At 51.4% G+C, this 15,000-nt stretch overlaps 1 protein-coding gene across 1 annotated transcript in view; it reads right to left on the minus strand.

The window, feature by feature from the left end:
- Positions 1-15,000, minus strand: part of bmpr1aa (bone morphogenetic protein receptor, type IAa) — a 41,772-nt gene that overhangs the window by 10,772 nt on the left and 16,000 nt on the right. The window contains exon 3 of the mRNA XM_031578932.1: positions 8,830-9,145. Coding sequence (XP_031434792.1) covers positions 8,830-8,896 — 67 coding nt within the window. The 5' untranslated portion in view covers positions 8,897-9,145. The remainder of the gene's footprint in view (positions 1-8,829; positions 9,146-15,000) is intronic.

Here is a 15,000-nt window from a genome sequence, read left to right on the forward strand (position 1 = left end):
CGACGAATATGTTGGATATATTTGGTTTGAAGTAAACACATATTTACACCTCTGTATTAGTAAGCTGACATGGATAAAAAGGTCTATGCAAAATGACAAGATACCGTTTTGTAAAATGCTCCACTTATCTCCGCCATTGGAAAAGCATTAGGCTACCACTTGATACCTAGTATAGGCAGTCTGTGGTCCGTTGGTCAACAGTCCGAGGCACAGAGGACGGTCCAGAGGTCACCCAGAGGTCACTCAGTGGCTGCTGATACTGAACACCAGGAGGGGAAGACAAAGCAAACGCTCATTTGTTGAGCAAACAGAATGGGGTGGGCGGGGGGTTATCTTGCGCCAACACCCTGAGAAAACAGTGCCTAATGGCAGCGAGGCGCGGCGCGGCTGCCGTGGCGGGGCGAGCTGGGAAGCGTGCCCTTTGAAGTGCCTGCGCTCTATCAGGACCCGGGGAAAAGAGCAGAGAGATTACGCCACTCCACAGTCCCCTAATGAAGCCCGGCAACCGCGTCATACTCTCCTGGGGGGTAGGGGGGGGCAGACTTGCAGTCTCTCTCTCTCTCTCTCTCCCTCTTTATATATCTATCTCTCCGTCTCCCTTTTTATATATCGCTCATGCTGTGTTTCTGATCCTTTCTCCCCATCTCTGCATCGGCACAGCAGCCCCCCCCCCCCCCCCACACACACACACACACACACACACACACACACACACAGGGTAAATCACTGTGTGTGACCTTCAAGACTCCAAAGCAACACGCTGCCGAATATAGGGGGATTGTGGGAAGCGTAACTCGGTTAAGAACGCAGAAGAAAGAGAACAGACAGAGCTTCTCTTCCCCCCCCCCCCCCCCCCCCCCCCCCTCCCCCCCTCTATCTTTTCTGTGAAGCGACGGGCTAATAAAACACTTGGGTGGTGGCATGGCCACGGGCCCAGAGCAAAACACTGACAATCACAGCGGCGAAGACACAAGCCCAGAGGCGGCGTGGAAAGTTCCAGAACTGAAAGAAAGAAAGAAAGCGAGAGAGAGAGAGAGAGAGAGAGAGAGTGATGCAGAGAGAGAGAGTTGGATCGGGATCAAAAAGGCCAGGCCTCAAATAGAAAGCAAGAGCGCCTTGAGTGTGGAGCTCCCTTTCCCTCTCTCTACCCCCTTCTTGCTCTCTTGCTGTGTTCCTTAACAGTCCCTTTGGGGGATACTTTCTCTCTCTCTCTCTCACACACACACACACACACGCACACACACACACACACACACAAGGTTGGGGCTGTGAGTGTTCGTTGTGTGTGGGTGTGGGTGTGTGCGTGAGCGGGTGAGTGTGGGTGGGGGGGTGGCAGTATGCTGTCAAGCTGTCAGATGTTGAGAGATTGAGTGTCTCCATCTAGGCATACTTGTAAAACAGACCTTGGCTTTAAAAGAGCAGCATTGTCTGAGACTGAGGGGCCTGTCAGGGACTTGAACTAGCATGTGGACCCCCCTGCTCCCCAGGAGAGACCCCACAGTGGAGAGACCCCGGAGTGGACACACCGCCAGGACCCACGGCACTCTCCTTCTGTTCCCCTCCTCTCCTCTACCCTTGACCCTGTTCTCTCTCTCTCTCTCTCTCTCTCTCTCTCCCTCTCTCTTCCTGCCTTTTCACCTCTCCTTCCTCTCCTTCGCCCCCACCCCCCTACTCCTTCCGCCCCAGTATGTAGTAGGGTCATGATTGGCTCAATGGCATTGACTGATGAGACTCAGAATACATAAGACACAGCAGGCAGCAGCGGAGCTCTCACTCTCTCCGCCCCTCTCTCTTTATCTCTCTCTCTCCCTCCCTCGTTCGTTCAGTCTCTCCGCCTCTCTCTCTTTCTCTTTCTCCCTCTCTCTCTCTCTTTCCCTCTCTCGCTCTCTCCGCCTCCCTCTCCCTCCCCCACGGTGAGGTTGTGCAGACACATGTGTGCTTAATTCAGCCACCAGGCCTGGAGGAGACTGACGTCTGGCAGGGGCGGCCTGTAATGAGCCTCTCTGCTTACAGAGAGAGAGAGAGGGAGAGAGAGAGAGAGAGAGAGAGAGAGAGAGAGAGAGAGAGAGAGAGAGAGAGAGAGAGAGAGAGGGGGAGAGAGAGAGAGAGAGATGGAGGGGGCGAGAGAGGGGGAGAGAGAGAGAGAGAGAGAGAGGAGAGAGAGAGAGAGAGAGAGAGAGAGAGAGAGAGAGAGGGGGAGAGAGAGAGAGAGAGAGAGAGAGAGAGATGGAGGGGGCGAGAGAGGGGGAGAGAGAGAGAGAGAGAGAGAGAGAGAGAGAGAGAGGCCAGCCACATGCCTACTCGCTCTCTTAAAGGAGCAGCTCGCTCAGGCTGCTGAGTAGACACAAACATTAGAACACAAGGCTGAGCTCCATCTGTGAGGAAGAAGGACACACACTGACGCGGGCCCGGTGGATGACATTGAGCGTGTGTGTTTGTGTGTGTGTGTGTGTGTGTGCGTGTGTGGAACTGAAATAGAAGAGTTCTGGCCAATTGGAGGTCCAATGCTGTGAAACCCAATCCACTTATCTCATTTAAAATATAATGCCAGTGCACTGTTTTCCACTCTGTGATCAAAAGGAACAAACGACACGAGCTAGACCAAAGCTAAAGAAGCCAGAGTTAAGCTCCACCAATCAGGAGCACATAACTGGCCGTCGTAACCCCAGGCAACAGAGTTGTAGGAAGCGGAGCAACAAATGTCCACCGAATGCTCCACACACTTCTGTGTCCTTGCAGGCCTTGCCCTGCAGTCTCCTGTCAGCAGAGCGAGGAAAAAGAATATCACGGACTTTAAGGGACTTCAGCAGAGCGAGAAGAAGGAATATCACGGACTTTAAGGGACTGGGGCAGTCTCCTGTCAACAGAGCGAGAAGAAGGAATATCACGGACTTTAAGGGACTGGGGCAGTCTCCTGTCAACAGAGCGAGAAGAAGGAATATCACGGACTTTAAGGGACTGGGGCAGTCTCCCGTCAGCAGAGCGAGAAGAAGGAATATCACGGACTTTAAGGGACTGGGGCAGTCTCCCGTCAGCAGAGCGAGAAGAAGGAATATCACGGACTTTAAGGGACTGGGGCAGTCTCCCGTCAGCAGAGCGAGAAGAAGGAATATCACGGACTTTAAGGGACTGGGCTCCGTCTGTGCCCACATGTCCAACACATGACTGGGGCTAAATATAGCTGCCTCTTCCGGCCCCAGACAATGAGAGGATGGTGTGTGTGTGTGTGTGTGTGTGTGTGTGTGTGACTGCGGCGCCACTGAGCACAAGCGCGGCTGGCGGGCCAAAGTGACCTTTCCCGCAGGATCGGCCCGCGGATGGGTTTCAGAGGGAGCAGCCGGCGGAGAGGAGAGGAGAAGAGAGGAGAAGAGAGGAGAGGAGAGGAGAGGAGGCCTGAAATTACACCTCGGCCACGCCGCTGATGACCAGGCACAAAAAAAAAAAAAAAAGCGTGAAAGAAAGATTAACTATCATATCCTCGAGTCCTACCCAACAACAAGCAAAGTGCTGGGCTGGGCTGGAGATATTCATCCCCTCTCCGATCGCGCCACCTCTTCTTTCTGCCGGGTCATCATAAGGCCGGACAGAGGGCACTACAGCAGAGCAGGGTCTCGCTGCTCCTGACACGGCTCGTGGTCTCGCTGCTACTGACACGGCTCGTGGTCTCGCTGCTACTGACACGGCTCGTGGTCTCGTTGCTACTGACACGGCTCGTGGTCTTCGCTGCTCCTGACACGGCTCGTGGTCTCGCTGCTCCCGACACGGCTCGTGGTCTCGTTGCTTCTGACACGGCTCGTGGTCTCGCTGCTCCTGACACGGCTCGTGGTCTCGTTGCTACCGACACGGCTCGTGGTCTCGTTGCTACTGACACGGCTCGTGGTCTCGCTGCTCCTGACACGGCTCGTGGTCTCGTTGCTCCTGACACGGCTCGTGGTCTCGCTGCTCCTGACACGGCTCGTGGTCTCGTTGCTACTGACACGGCTCGTGGTCTCGTTGCTACTGACACGGCTCGTGGTCTCGTTGCTCCTGACACGGCTCGTGGTCAGGTAAGGTGAGGATGAAGAGGAGACGAGAAGAGGAGGGTGACGAAGAGCGATGCTGCGGCTAAATCTAATCTCCGAGCGGGAGTACGTTTACAAGACCTCTCCTGTGTGGGACACTTTAATAGTGTGGCAATGTATCAGTTGTGCGGCAGCAAGCGCTTGGAAGAGGAGGCTGGGGGCAAATAAACAAGAATGGCGGGCGGGGGGGGGGGCAATCTGGCCTTGTCCTTGAGAAGTCAGATCATCATCGATCTGTTCTGCTTTGACATTCAGCGTCACCACAGCCCTGCTCTGTGCAACACACGGTGCTCTGGTGTAGACAGTGGGGGGTAGATCATGTACATGTTAATATTGATCATCATCCTCCTCCTCCTCCTCCTCCTCCTCCTCCATGACCGCCATGTACCTCCGGCACGAAGCATAAACATCTCCTCATCCTAAAGCACAAGGTCAGCCACCATACTTAGGGCCAATGATTTTCCGCGATAACGGAAAACGGACGGAATTCGCGGAATGAACACTTTGAAACGGAATTGCACCTTTGAAACGGAAACATCATTTTGTTCATACAAATCGCCCAAATTCCCCTGTATTTTGGGCTGCAAGGCTATATTTCTTTCAAATAAACACAACAACGATTGCAACGATGAACAAACATTAATTAAAAAACAAAACTACTGAGAAAATGTCACGTCTGCCCTGAACTCCGCTCCGGCCACGCCCCCATTTCAACCGTTGACCCACACACCTACGCTAAAGTCACATTCAGTCACATTCACGCGCTCGTCTTCCCAATCGCATTTAAAACAAAAAATGTTTAGTCTTCTGTTCTGTTGATGGCTGGCAAACAACAATCTAAGAAGGGCACATATTATTCACTCATTTTAAGCCATCAATCTACCTCAGGGTGAACAAAATGAGCTGAAACGGAAAAAAAAACGGAATTCACCAAATGTGAAACGGAAAATGCATTTTTTTTAAACGGAAAATCATTGGCCCTACATACTGTGCTTGTGCTCTTATCAAAGCTCGCTGGTTGTCTGATACCTGTCCAAGTGTTTCTGCACCCTATCACCTTTCTATCTGTACAGTGTTGGAACTTCCAGTAAAAACACTGAAGGGTTGGACCCGTTTACTTTCAGACTCAAGATTGTATGTAGCCATCATGTATATTTTTCCTATTAATGTCAAAGTGTCTATGGTCATGTTAGGAATTAACTGAGTATGTGGAGCCATCAATAGACTGATCCAACTCTTTTCAGATCTTTTCCAAAGCCTTGGCAGCTAAATGATCATTTAATCCACAAGTTTGAACACTGTAATGGAGACAAAGCAGAGCTGTGGAACATTTGGCATAATGACAGGGAGCCTATGGGAATCACAGAGAGCCGCCAATGGGAATCACAGAGAGCCGCCAATGGGAATCACAGAGAGCCAATGGGAATCACAGGGAGCCAATGGGAATCACAGAGAGCCAATGGGAATCACAGAGAGCCAATGGGAATCAGAGAGAGGCAATAGGAATCACAGAGAGCCAATGGGAATCACAGAGAGCCAATGGGAATCACAGAGAGCCAACGGGAATCACAGAGAGCCAATGGGAATCACACAGAGCCAACGGGAATCACAGAGAGCCAACGGGAATCACAGAGAGCCAACGGGAATCACAGAGAGCCAACGGGAATCACAGAGAGCCAACGGGAATCACAGGGAGCCAACGGGAATCACAGAGAGCCAATGGGAATCACAGAGAGCCAATGGGAATCACCGCCGTGGGTTTATGGCAGAGAGCTCTACAAACACTCTGTGTATTGTTGTGGAAGTTTTAACTCAGGCATGCTAAGGTCGTGGAGCATGAGCTTTACACCAGTGCCAGGCAGCAACAACAGCTCATTACGGCTCCACACACACACACACACACACACACACACACACACACACACACACACACACACACACACACACACACACACACACACACACACACACACAAAACAACAGGCTCCCTCAGACCCATAAAACCAGCATGGGCGTTACGAACGCGCAGTTCTAATTGGCTGTCCAACACCTTCTGTGCCACAGACAGGCTGGGGAAGGTCAACCGCCACAGAGGTGGCGCACTTAAACAAAGAGCAAACCCCCCTTCGCCATGACAACCCGCGCAAGACCCCTCCCCTTTTTCTACTTTGCTACTTTCTGCCTCTAGCGTTCGGGCATTCAGGACGTGCCGAGCTCGACGGCCCCTCTTATCTCCCAAACATAAATCAAAACAAACCAATTAGAAGTGACCTTTCCAACACAGCTATGAGCATCGGAGTATTTCCTGAGAACAATGGAGTGTTTGGAGTGCGAGTGGCCTGTGGCGGCTCTGGCGGTGCGATACAGGAAGTGGTTAATGTGCAGAGGGGGAAGAGAGAGCGGCAACAATCAGTTTAAGAGCTTCCTGTAGTGGGGGTCCCAGAGCTAGTCAGGGCTGCTGCTCCTGCTGCTGCTGCTCCTGTAGTGGGGGTCCCAGAGCTGGTCAGGGCTGCTGCTGCTCCTGCTCCTGTAGTGGGGGTCCCAGAGCTGGTCAGGGCTGCTGCTGCTCCTGCTGCTCCTGCTCCTGCTGCTGCTCCTGCTGCTCCTGCTCCTGTAGTGGGGGTCCCAGAGCTGGTCAGGGCTGCTGCTCCTGCTGCTGCTGCTGCTGCTGCTCCTGCTCCTGCTGCTGCTGCTGCTCCTGCTGCTGCTGCTGCTGCTGCTGCTGCTGCTGCTGCTCCTGCTCCTGCTCCTGCTCCTGCTCCTGCTCCTGCTCCTGCTCCTGCTCCTGCTCCTGCCCCTGCTCCTGCTCCTGCTCCTGCTCCTGCTCCTGCTCCTGCTCCTGCTCCTGCTCCTGCTCCTGCTCCTGCTCCTGCTCCTGCTGCTGCTGCTGCTGCTGCTCCTGCTCCTGCTCCTGCTCCTGCGGCCAAGGACTGAGGACTGAGCCCTTCCTCTGACACACAGATTCATCTGCAGCAAAGTGCTGAGACCTGGGGGACTCCGCGGTCAACAGCAGCAGCAGGTTTAAACCATCCACCAGCGTGGAGCTCAATGCTTCTGTGTGACCTCTGTGAGCGTCAGAGTTCTTTATCTGGGATCATCCATCATAGGACAGGACATGGGAAGGTTATGATAGTCTGCGTGTCATAGGACAGGACCTAGGAAGGTTATGATAGTCTATATATCCATCACAGGACAGGACATAGGAAGGTTATGATAGTTCACACCGCTACCACATTTCACCTCCACAAGTGTAGAACATCCTAATATAGCAACCTCCTTTGCTGGTTTTTTTTTTTACTGACTTTTTATGGGTTTGACCGGCCTACACCTGGAAAACACGAGCTGGAATATTCTGAAGGCATATTGCTTTAAGCCTGTTAAAGCCACAAACAGGCAAACGGTGTTTTGCTCCATAAATCATTGCACATTATGGTGTGGAGTGTTTGCCAACAGTAAGAAAAAGCCTCCTATGTGGAGAAGAGAACAAATTGGACTATATTAAACATCCTAACTGAACGCATTAAAAAGGGCTTTCATATTCGAGAGTTCCAGAACACAGCACTGGTGGGTGTGTTATTTTGAAACTTCCAATGAGCACGGAGCCAGCTCCCAACCCCCGAGCTTTTATCAGGAAAACTCCTGGCAGTCCGAACACCAGGCTCTCGGTTGCCTTCTCAACATGCGCCTGTTTCCTCTGAAGGTCTGTTTATGGCCAGGACTCTGGCAGCGAGGCGGCCCCCGTTTGGAGTTTATGACCCGTCAGGGTGACTCAGTCCCCAGCCCAGGGTTGGTTGAGGATGAGTGGATCAGAGAGGAATGGCTACGCAGATAAGAACCTCGAGGATCTGTGAGCCAAGGTGTCTCCATGTAGGTGAATGGGAAGCATTGAAAAAGCATTGAAATGCAACACGACACACAAGGGGACATCGTGTGTTTTTCCACTACACGCCACCGCAAACCACCACATGGTTTGACTAACAAGACAGAACAACACTGGAGCAACCCTGGTGTGTCTGCCTCCACGGTCTGCCTCCATGGAGCGGGTGCTCAGTCTCAACGCCCCCATTGCCAATGTTATCTTCAAGAGGTCACATTAACACAAAAATCCCATGAATGTTTCGCCCATTAGCACTTTAAGCAGCGTCCTGGATGCCATGAATCTCAATGGGTCCCTGCGTCAGCGCTTCATTTGCATTGATTGACTCCAGCACCGCGGCGGGTGAAGATAGAGATCTTCCCAGAGAGGAGATCACCACATGAGGGGAAACCAAACAAAGGGCAAATCATCGGGACTCTTTTCGATGACAAAGCCTCACATGCATTCCCCCTTCTCAGCCCAAGAGTTTAACCAATCAAAACAAGGATTAGAGATATCAATTACTATGTCAGCCAATGGGCTGGTGGCCCAGGAGTCCTGATCAAGCTCATACAGGTCAAAAGCAAACCAACAAACAAACCAACAAACAAACATAAACACCTTTAACACCAATGTTGAGTCAGTGATGGCATTCTATTAATCAAAACATATTCTCAACAAACAATGCCTGAATTATTCGTGGTTATGATGATGAGTAGATTTTTAGCGTCTCCAATCGGTTTCATGTTAGTTTCCAACAATTTCTATTAAAAGGCACAGGCACTGTCATTGTAATAAACCCCCCACCATTTCAGGAATTTGTTCTGCTGAGCAGGAAAGCCACACACACACACACACACACACACACACACACACACACACACACACACACACTCTCTCTCTCTCTCTTACCTTGAGCCCTGAGCACCGGCAGCATGCAGATGACGCTCCCGATCAAGTACACTAGAGTCCCGTGCATTTTGGCTCAAGTTGAGAGATGAGCCGAGCCTTCTGGGAAATGCAGTCTTGGCTGTGCTTGAGTACGTCTGTGATCTTGGCTCTGTTGAGTGCAAGTGCAGACAGGGTCCAGGAGAAGGGGGCCGTGGACAGGTAGATGGTGAGGGAGGGGAGGGTGGAGGGTGGAGGGGGTTTTAGGGGTGATGAGGGCGTCAGAGGTCAGGGGTCAGGCTCAGAGCTTCCTTCTCACAGGGTCCACTGGGCCAGTTAGCTGCGGAGAGAGAGAGAGAGGGAGTGAGTCAGGGAGTCAGGGCGAGAGAAGTAGGGAGAGAGGGAGAGAGGGCGAGAGAAAGAGGGAGGGAGTGAGGGAGTGAGGGCGAGAGAGTGAGAGTGAGGGAGCGGGAAGGAGGGAGAGAGAGAGAGAGAGGGAAGGAGGGAGAGAGAGGGAGAGAGAGAGAGGGAAGGAGGGAGAGAGAGGGAGGAGGGAGAGAGGGAGAGAGAGAGAGTGAGGGAGCGGGAAGGAGGGAGAGAAAGAGAGGGAGAGAGAGGGAAGGAGGGAGAGAGAGGGAGGAGGGAGAGAGGGAGAGAGAGAGAGAGAGAGAGAGGGAAGGAGGGAGAGAGAGAGAGAGAGGGAAGGAGGGAGAGAGAGGGAGAGAGGGAAGGAGGGAGAGAGTGAGGGCGAGAGAGGGAGAGAGAGTGAGAGAGGGAGTCAGGGAGTGAGGGCGAGAGAAGTAGGGAGAGAGGGCGAGAGAAGGAGGGAGTGAGAGGGAGTGAGGGCGAGAGAGTGAGAGTGAGGGAGCGGGAAGGAGGGAGAGAAAGAGAGGGAGAGAGAGGGAAGGAGGGAGAGAGAGGGAGGAGGGAGAGAGGGAGAGAGAGAGAGGGAAGGAGGGAGAGAGAGAGAGGGAGAGAGAGGGAAGGAGGGAGAGAGAGGGAGGAGGGAGAGAGGGAGAGAGAGAGAGGGAAGGAGGGAGAGAGAGTGAGCGTGAGAGAGAGAGAGGGAGGGAAGGAGGGAGAGTTTAGACTCTGGAAAGATCTGTTTGATCAAACAGGGACACATATTAGATCACTGATCCAGGTATGAGGGAAAACATCACACAAAATGTCACAACTCGGTGTGAATGTAAAGCTCACTTTATATGTCTGTAGTTTTTGCCATCATTTCAACAGTGAAAGTCACACATTGTGAAATGGTATCAAATATTAATTTTAAATATCAATTGTCTTCTTCATCCGCTCCATCTTTCACAAAAGTCCTTAACAGAAAACAAACTGCAGCCAAAGAAGAACTCTCTAAGAAAACCTGCTTTTAATGTCCTGAAGTCAAACTACTCCAATTTGTACTGTGGACCCTTTCGTGCTATTTAGAAGAGAACCAACCCTGCAGGTGTGAGCATTCGTCTCCCGTCTGTGCCAAATAGAATTGACTCTGAGGTTAAAACAGAAAATCAATTCCTGATGAAGACCTCCGCCATTAATATCTTGAAGCCCAACCCTATTTCCAGTTTGTGCCCACGGGCCCCGACCGTGCCACTCTGCACCCAGCGGTGGGGTGGCTACACACACACACACACACACACTCCTTCGCCGCCACAGCCCATCTGGTCCTGTTGGCGGATGTGTGGGTAATGTCAGAGGAGTGTGTGGTCCCCGGGAAGACAGGACCACATGAAGGAAACCGCCGGAACCCCAGAGGCCATGTTCGCTTCTCACTTCTCCACACCCTCACCACCCCCCACCCCCACAAGCCCCACTAATGGGTGAATAACAAGCGGGTAAAACGGGGAGAAGCCGCCATGGTGAGGGACACTTCCTCCATCACTTCCTTCATCCCTTCCTCCCCTTGCCGTTTCCCCCCTCTTCCTCTCCTCCTCCTCCTCCTCCTCCTCTTCTCTCTCTCTCTCTCTCTCTGTTTCGCCCGAGCCGTGCATCTTTGCCCTCTTGTTTTTGCCAGGCTTGACCCGGCGACCCCTGTCAGCCTGGCGCTGCTACCCTTGAATGGGTGAAACATGCCCAAATTATTTGTCGGAGGGGATGTTCCGCAATTCCCCGCGCCGGCCCCAGCCCAGCGTTACTAACGAGATGTGTCTGCTCCCTTGTAGGCCCGCGCCTCCCGCTGCAATTAGCGGCCCTAAGTGGAACCCGTCGGGGGGGAGGGGGGGCCAAATTAGTGGCTGAGCGGGCCGGTCTCTTGTCACTTCTGATTTGCCCCAGGGGGACAAAGAGCCCCGACCTGTGGCCTACTTTTCACACATCCCTGACTGGCTAACCAGCGAACAAAGCGGCTCTCCTCAAGGCTGGAGGGGACAAGACAGCCAACCAGGCACCTCTGCAGAGGGGCGAGTGGTGGAATGGTGTGTGTGTGTGTGTGTGTGTGTGTGTGTGTGCGAGTGTGTGGGTGTGTTACTGTGTGTGTTTCTCGATTCCCACAATGAAAGCCGTTTATTTGCTGCCATTATGCCGCATTGGTGTCGTGTGGTAATGGGAGCCAATGTTGTGAATACGGCAAAGTCGGACCGTTAATCCATCTAACATTAATGACAATCACGTTTCGAGTGGGAATGCGAGCAGGGAGGACAAGGGGGACAGGGAGGACAGGGGGACAGTGGGGACAGGGAGGAGAAGGGGGACAGGGGGACGTGGACTTCTCCCTCTTCATTCACTGCATTGGTATCAGAGTACCTGATGTCCCATCATTTCCATCAAGACTGTTTAATGTCTATGTCATACGGACGTGGTTGTGATCACTTTGAACCCAAGACTGTGTTTTAATAGTGAGCTGATTTTGAGAAATTAAACATTGTTTCAGGCCATGCAGCAAGCGGTGTTGCTTGGTTGCCTAGTTGCTATGCTATGCTAGCTAACTAGCTACGGCAACTTTTAAATAACCTTAAACGGTTTAAATGGCTGAATTGCGTTTGCAATTAAATGATAACTAGTTTTCTAGCTGATGTTATAGTTTCCTCAATTGAACTAAATAGGAAAAAGCAGAACTACTCAAGGTGCCCGTGCAGCTTCACGACATACGCTTATTATGTATTTGGGCTAATTAGTTATTATTAACATACCCTAGCAACTGCCAACTGTTAAGATGGCTTCCTAAGCTAGAGTTAGATAGCTAGGATAGCAGGGTCAACTGGCATGACCTTAACTATGACTGTGCCATGAATTATTTGTCTATTTTAGTCACTATACCAGAAATGTAAGGTGAGAACGGCAATTCATTATCGATTGCAGATTTTTTTTTTTTCGGACACATTAACGGATTTCGTATGTGATAGGGGGTAGAGAGTGAGTGTGTGTGTTTGTGTGTGTGTGGGGGGGGGGGGGGAGAGGGAATATGTGCAGTGTGTGTGAGCGTGGAAACATGGTTACTTGTGTGAATCTGTGTGTGTGTGCATGGCTGTAATTGACAGTAGTGGGAGTGTGCGTGTGAGTGGATGAGTGTGGGTGCGTGCGTGTATGTGAGAGGAGTGCAGTGTGAGTATGGTATGTGGGAAGTGGTGTACGAGCTCCGTGTGTGTGTTTGTGTTTGTTTGTTTGTGTGTGTTTGTGTGCGTGTGTGCGTGTGTGTGTGTGTGTGTGTGTGTGTGAGTGTGCATGACAGACAATGTATGTGGGCATGTGAATGTGTGTGTGAAAGCCACATTTGATTGTAGCTTGAGGTCTCTGTGGTTCATGAATGCCACCGATGCTATGCAGCAATAAGAGCTGAGGGTGTGTGTGTCTCTGTGTGTCTCTGTGTGTCTCTGTGTGTCTCTGTGTGTCTCTGTGTGTCTCTGTGTGTCTCTGTGTGTCTCTGTGTGTCTCTGTGTGTCTCTGTGTGTGTGTCTGCGTGTGTGTCTGCGTGTGTGTCTGCGTGTGTGTCTGCGTGTGTGTGTGTGTGTGTCTCTGTGTGTGTCTCTGTGTGTGTCTGCGTGGACTGTTGTGGCACAGCCATCGTTTGAAGCAGATTACCGCGAGAAGATGGAGAAGATATGGCCATCCCTACCCAGGATAATGGAGATGGGGGCGACTGGGAACCCAGGACCCTTCAGGCAGGGCAGCAGTCATCCATTATCACAGACACTTACACATCGTCCCCCCCGCCCCAAAGTTATGGACACACAACAGTCTTAGGCAGAGGCCATAAGCAACACACAACACAACACACAACACAACAACAGCATGGCTTCTTTGAAAAACAGGTAACTGAGCCAAAACCTATCAAATGGTATGAGACTTTCACAGAAGGACCACACACACCCAAACCACAGCCATACTGTAAACAGCACACAAGGATAAAGCGACATGCTGTCCCACAAGGCAGAACACACTCTGCCAACCCTGCAGGAACACACACACACACACCTCCTTCTCAGTGAAGACTTGAGAGTGGGCTATAAAAAGCGTGCAGTGCCGAGCATGTTTGACTTGGGCGAATCTCAGACGCTCGGGCAACTTTCACTCGGCTCCACTAGGCTTCTTCCTGCAGCAACACTCACTCATGTGGCATGTCATGACTTGAGGAAAAGACAACTGTGTGTGTCCTACTGTGTGTGTGTGTCCTACTGTGTGTGTGTGTCCTACTGTGTGTGTGTGTTTGTGTGTGTGTGTGCGTGCGTGTCAGAGAAGGAGTGGGTGGTGGCAAGCAGTAGAACAAAACAACAAATTATTTCGCGCCTGTGTGTGTGTGTGTATGCGCGCGCACACGTGTGTGTGTGTGTGTGTGTGTGTGTGTGTGTGTGTGTGTGTGTGTGTGTGAATGTGTGTGTGTGTCTGGCAGAAGGGTTTACTCCCTGAGCTACTCACATAGCTCACATATTTCTGCCTGACATTCATTTCCCTGAAGAAATCCAGGTTAGGTAACTTGCCTTCAGCTCTCTGGTCTGATCCCCAACCTCCAGGGGGTGGGGTGGGTGGGTGGGGGTGGGGGGGTGCGCAATAAAGCATGAAATTGAAATCTCATACTTCTACATCTTAGTCTTCCAATAAAGAAGTCACAGGAGTGGTCAGAGAACCTTTAAGAAGTAAGCCTCTCAGGGTGTAGAGTACTCCACGGCTCCATCCATTTCCTTACGTGGGGAGAGGGGGGGGGGGGGGGGGGGTCTGGGGATGATGAAAGGACTCTTTGTCTGATGGAATTGTGGCGCACCTGTATGGTCTACTCACCCTTAGAGCCCCCCCCCCACCCCCCCCCATGGGAAGACACAGTGTAGCCTCTGAGTGGGGAGGAAAAACTATCCCAGAGGGTCCTCCACCACCACCACCACGCCACTGAGCCAACTCAATGCGTCTCCATTACCTGCTTGGGACGTCTGCTGGTGGCTACATTACCCCCTGCTCTGTGTGAGTGGCCCCAGCCTACGCTCCTCCTCTGGCCTTTCATCAACACTGAGGACATTAAGGGGTCTGCACGGCTGCACGTCAGATGGGAAGTTTTATTACACCCAAGTTGATCCAATGCATTTGTGTTTAAAAAAAAAAAAATAAACACAAAAAACAGTCCAAGACAGAATTAGAGAGTAAGACAGAATTAGAGCGTAAGACAGAATTAGAGAGTAAGACAGATTTAGAGAGTAAGACAGATTTAGAGAGTAAGACAGATAGCAGTTGGAACTCTATAAAAGCCACTTTTACCTTATCAGTAAAAGGACAATGGGTGGAAATAAACACAATCAACTTTCAAGACTACCTTCAGCATGAAACGGACTAAAAGTTTGTTCAAGAGCTTACACCTCTTTCAAATATGAAACCCATTAATGTATCAGGGATAAACAACTTGGGACGGATAACAAGTTCTCCTTCCCACTCAGGTCTTCCAGAACGTTAAAGTAACGGGTGTCGTGTATTCCCACTGGGATTGGTTCACAGCACGAGCCTCCGCAAGACGTGGATGAAGCACGTTCATTCATTGTTTACAAAGTTCCTCTAACACTAAAAACATATGGCTATTAACATATGGCTAAACTAATGGGCTATTAAGATCAGTGTTTCCCTTCTTGTCATCTGCTGAGCTAACGGCAATCAAACTAGTCCATTGTTATGCGTAGCCTCCGCTACGACAGCACACTACCGGAGACCTCATAAGGGAGGAGATCATTCCCTGAAAGGAAAATGAATGGGGGAAATCCATTAACAGTTAACGCT

This window comes from Clupea harengus, chromosome 13 (genome assembly GCF_900700415.2).
Source record: "Clupea harengus chromosome 13, Ch_v2.0.2, whole genome shotgun sequence".
Classification (NCBI taxonomy): domain Eukaryota; kingdom Metazoa; phylum Chordata; class Actinopteri; order Clupeiformes; family Clupeidae; genus Clupea; species Clupea harengus.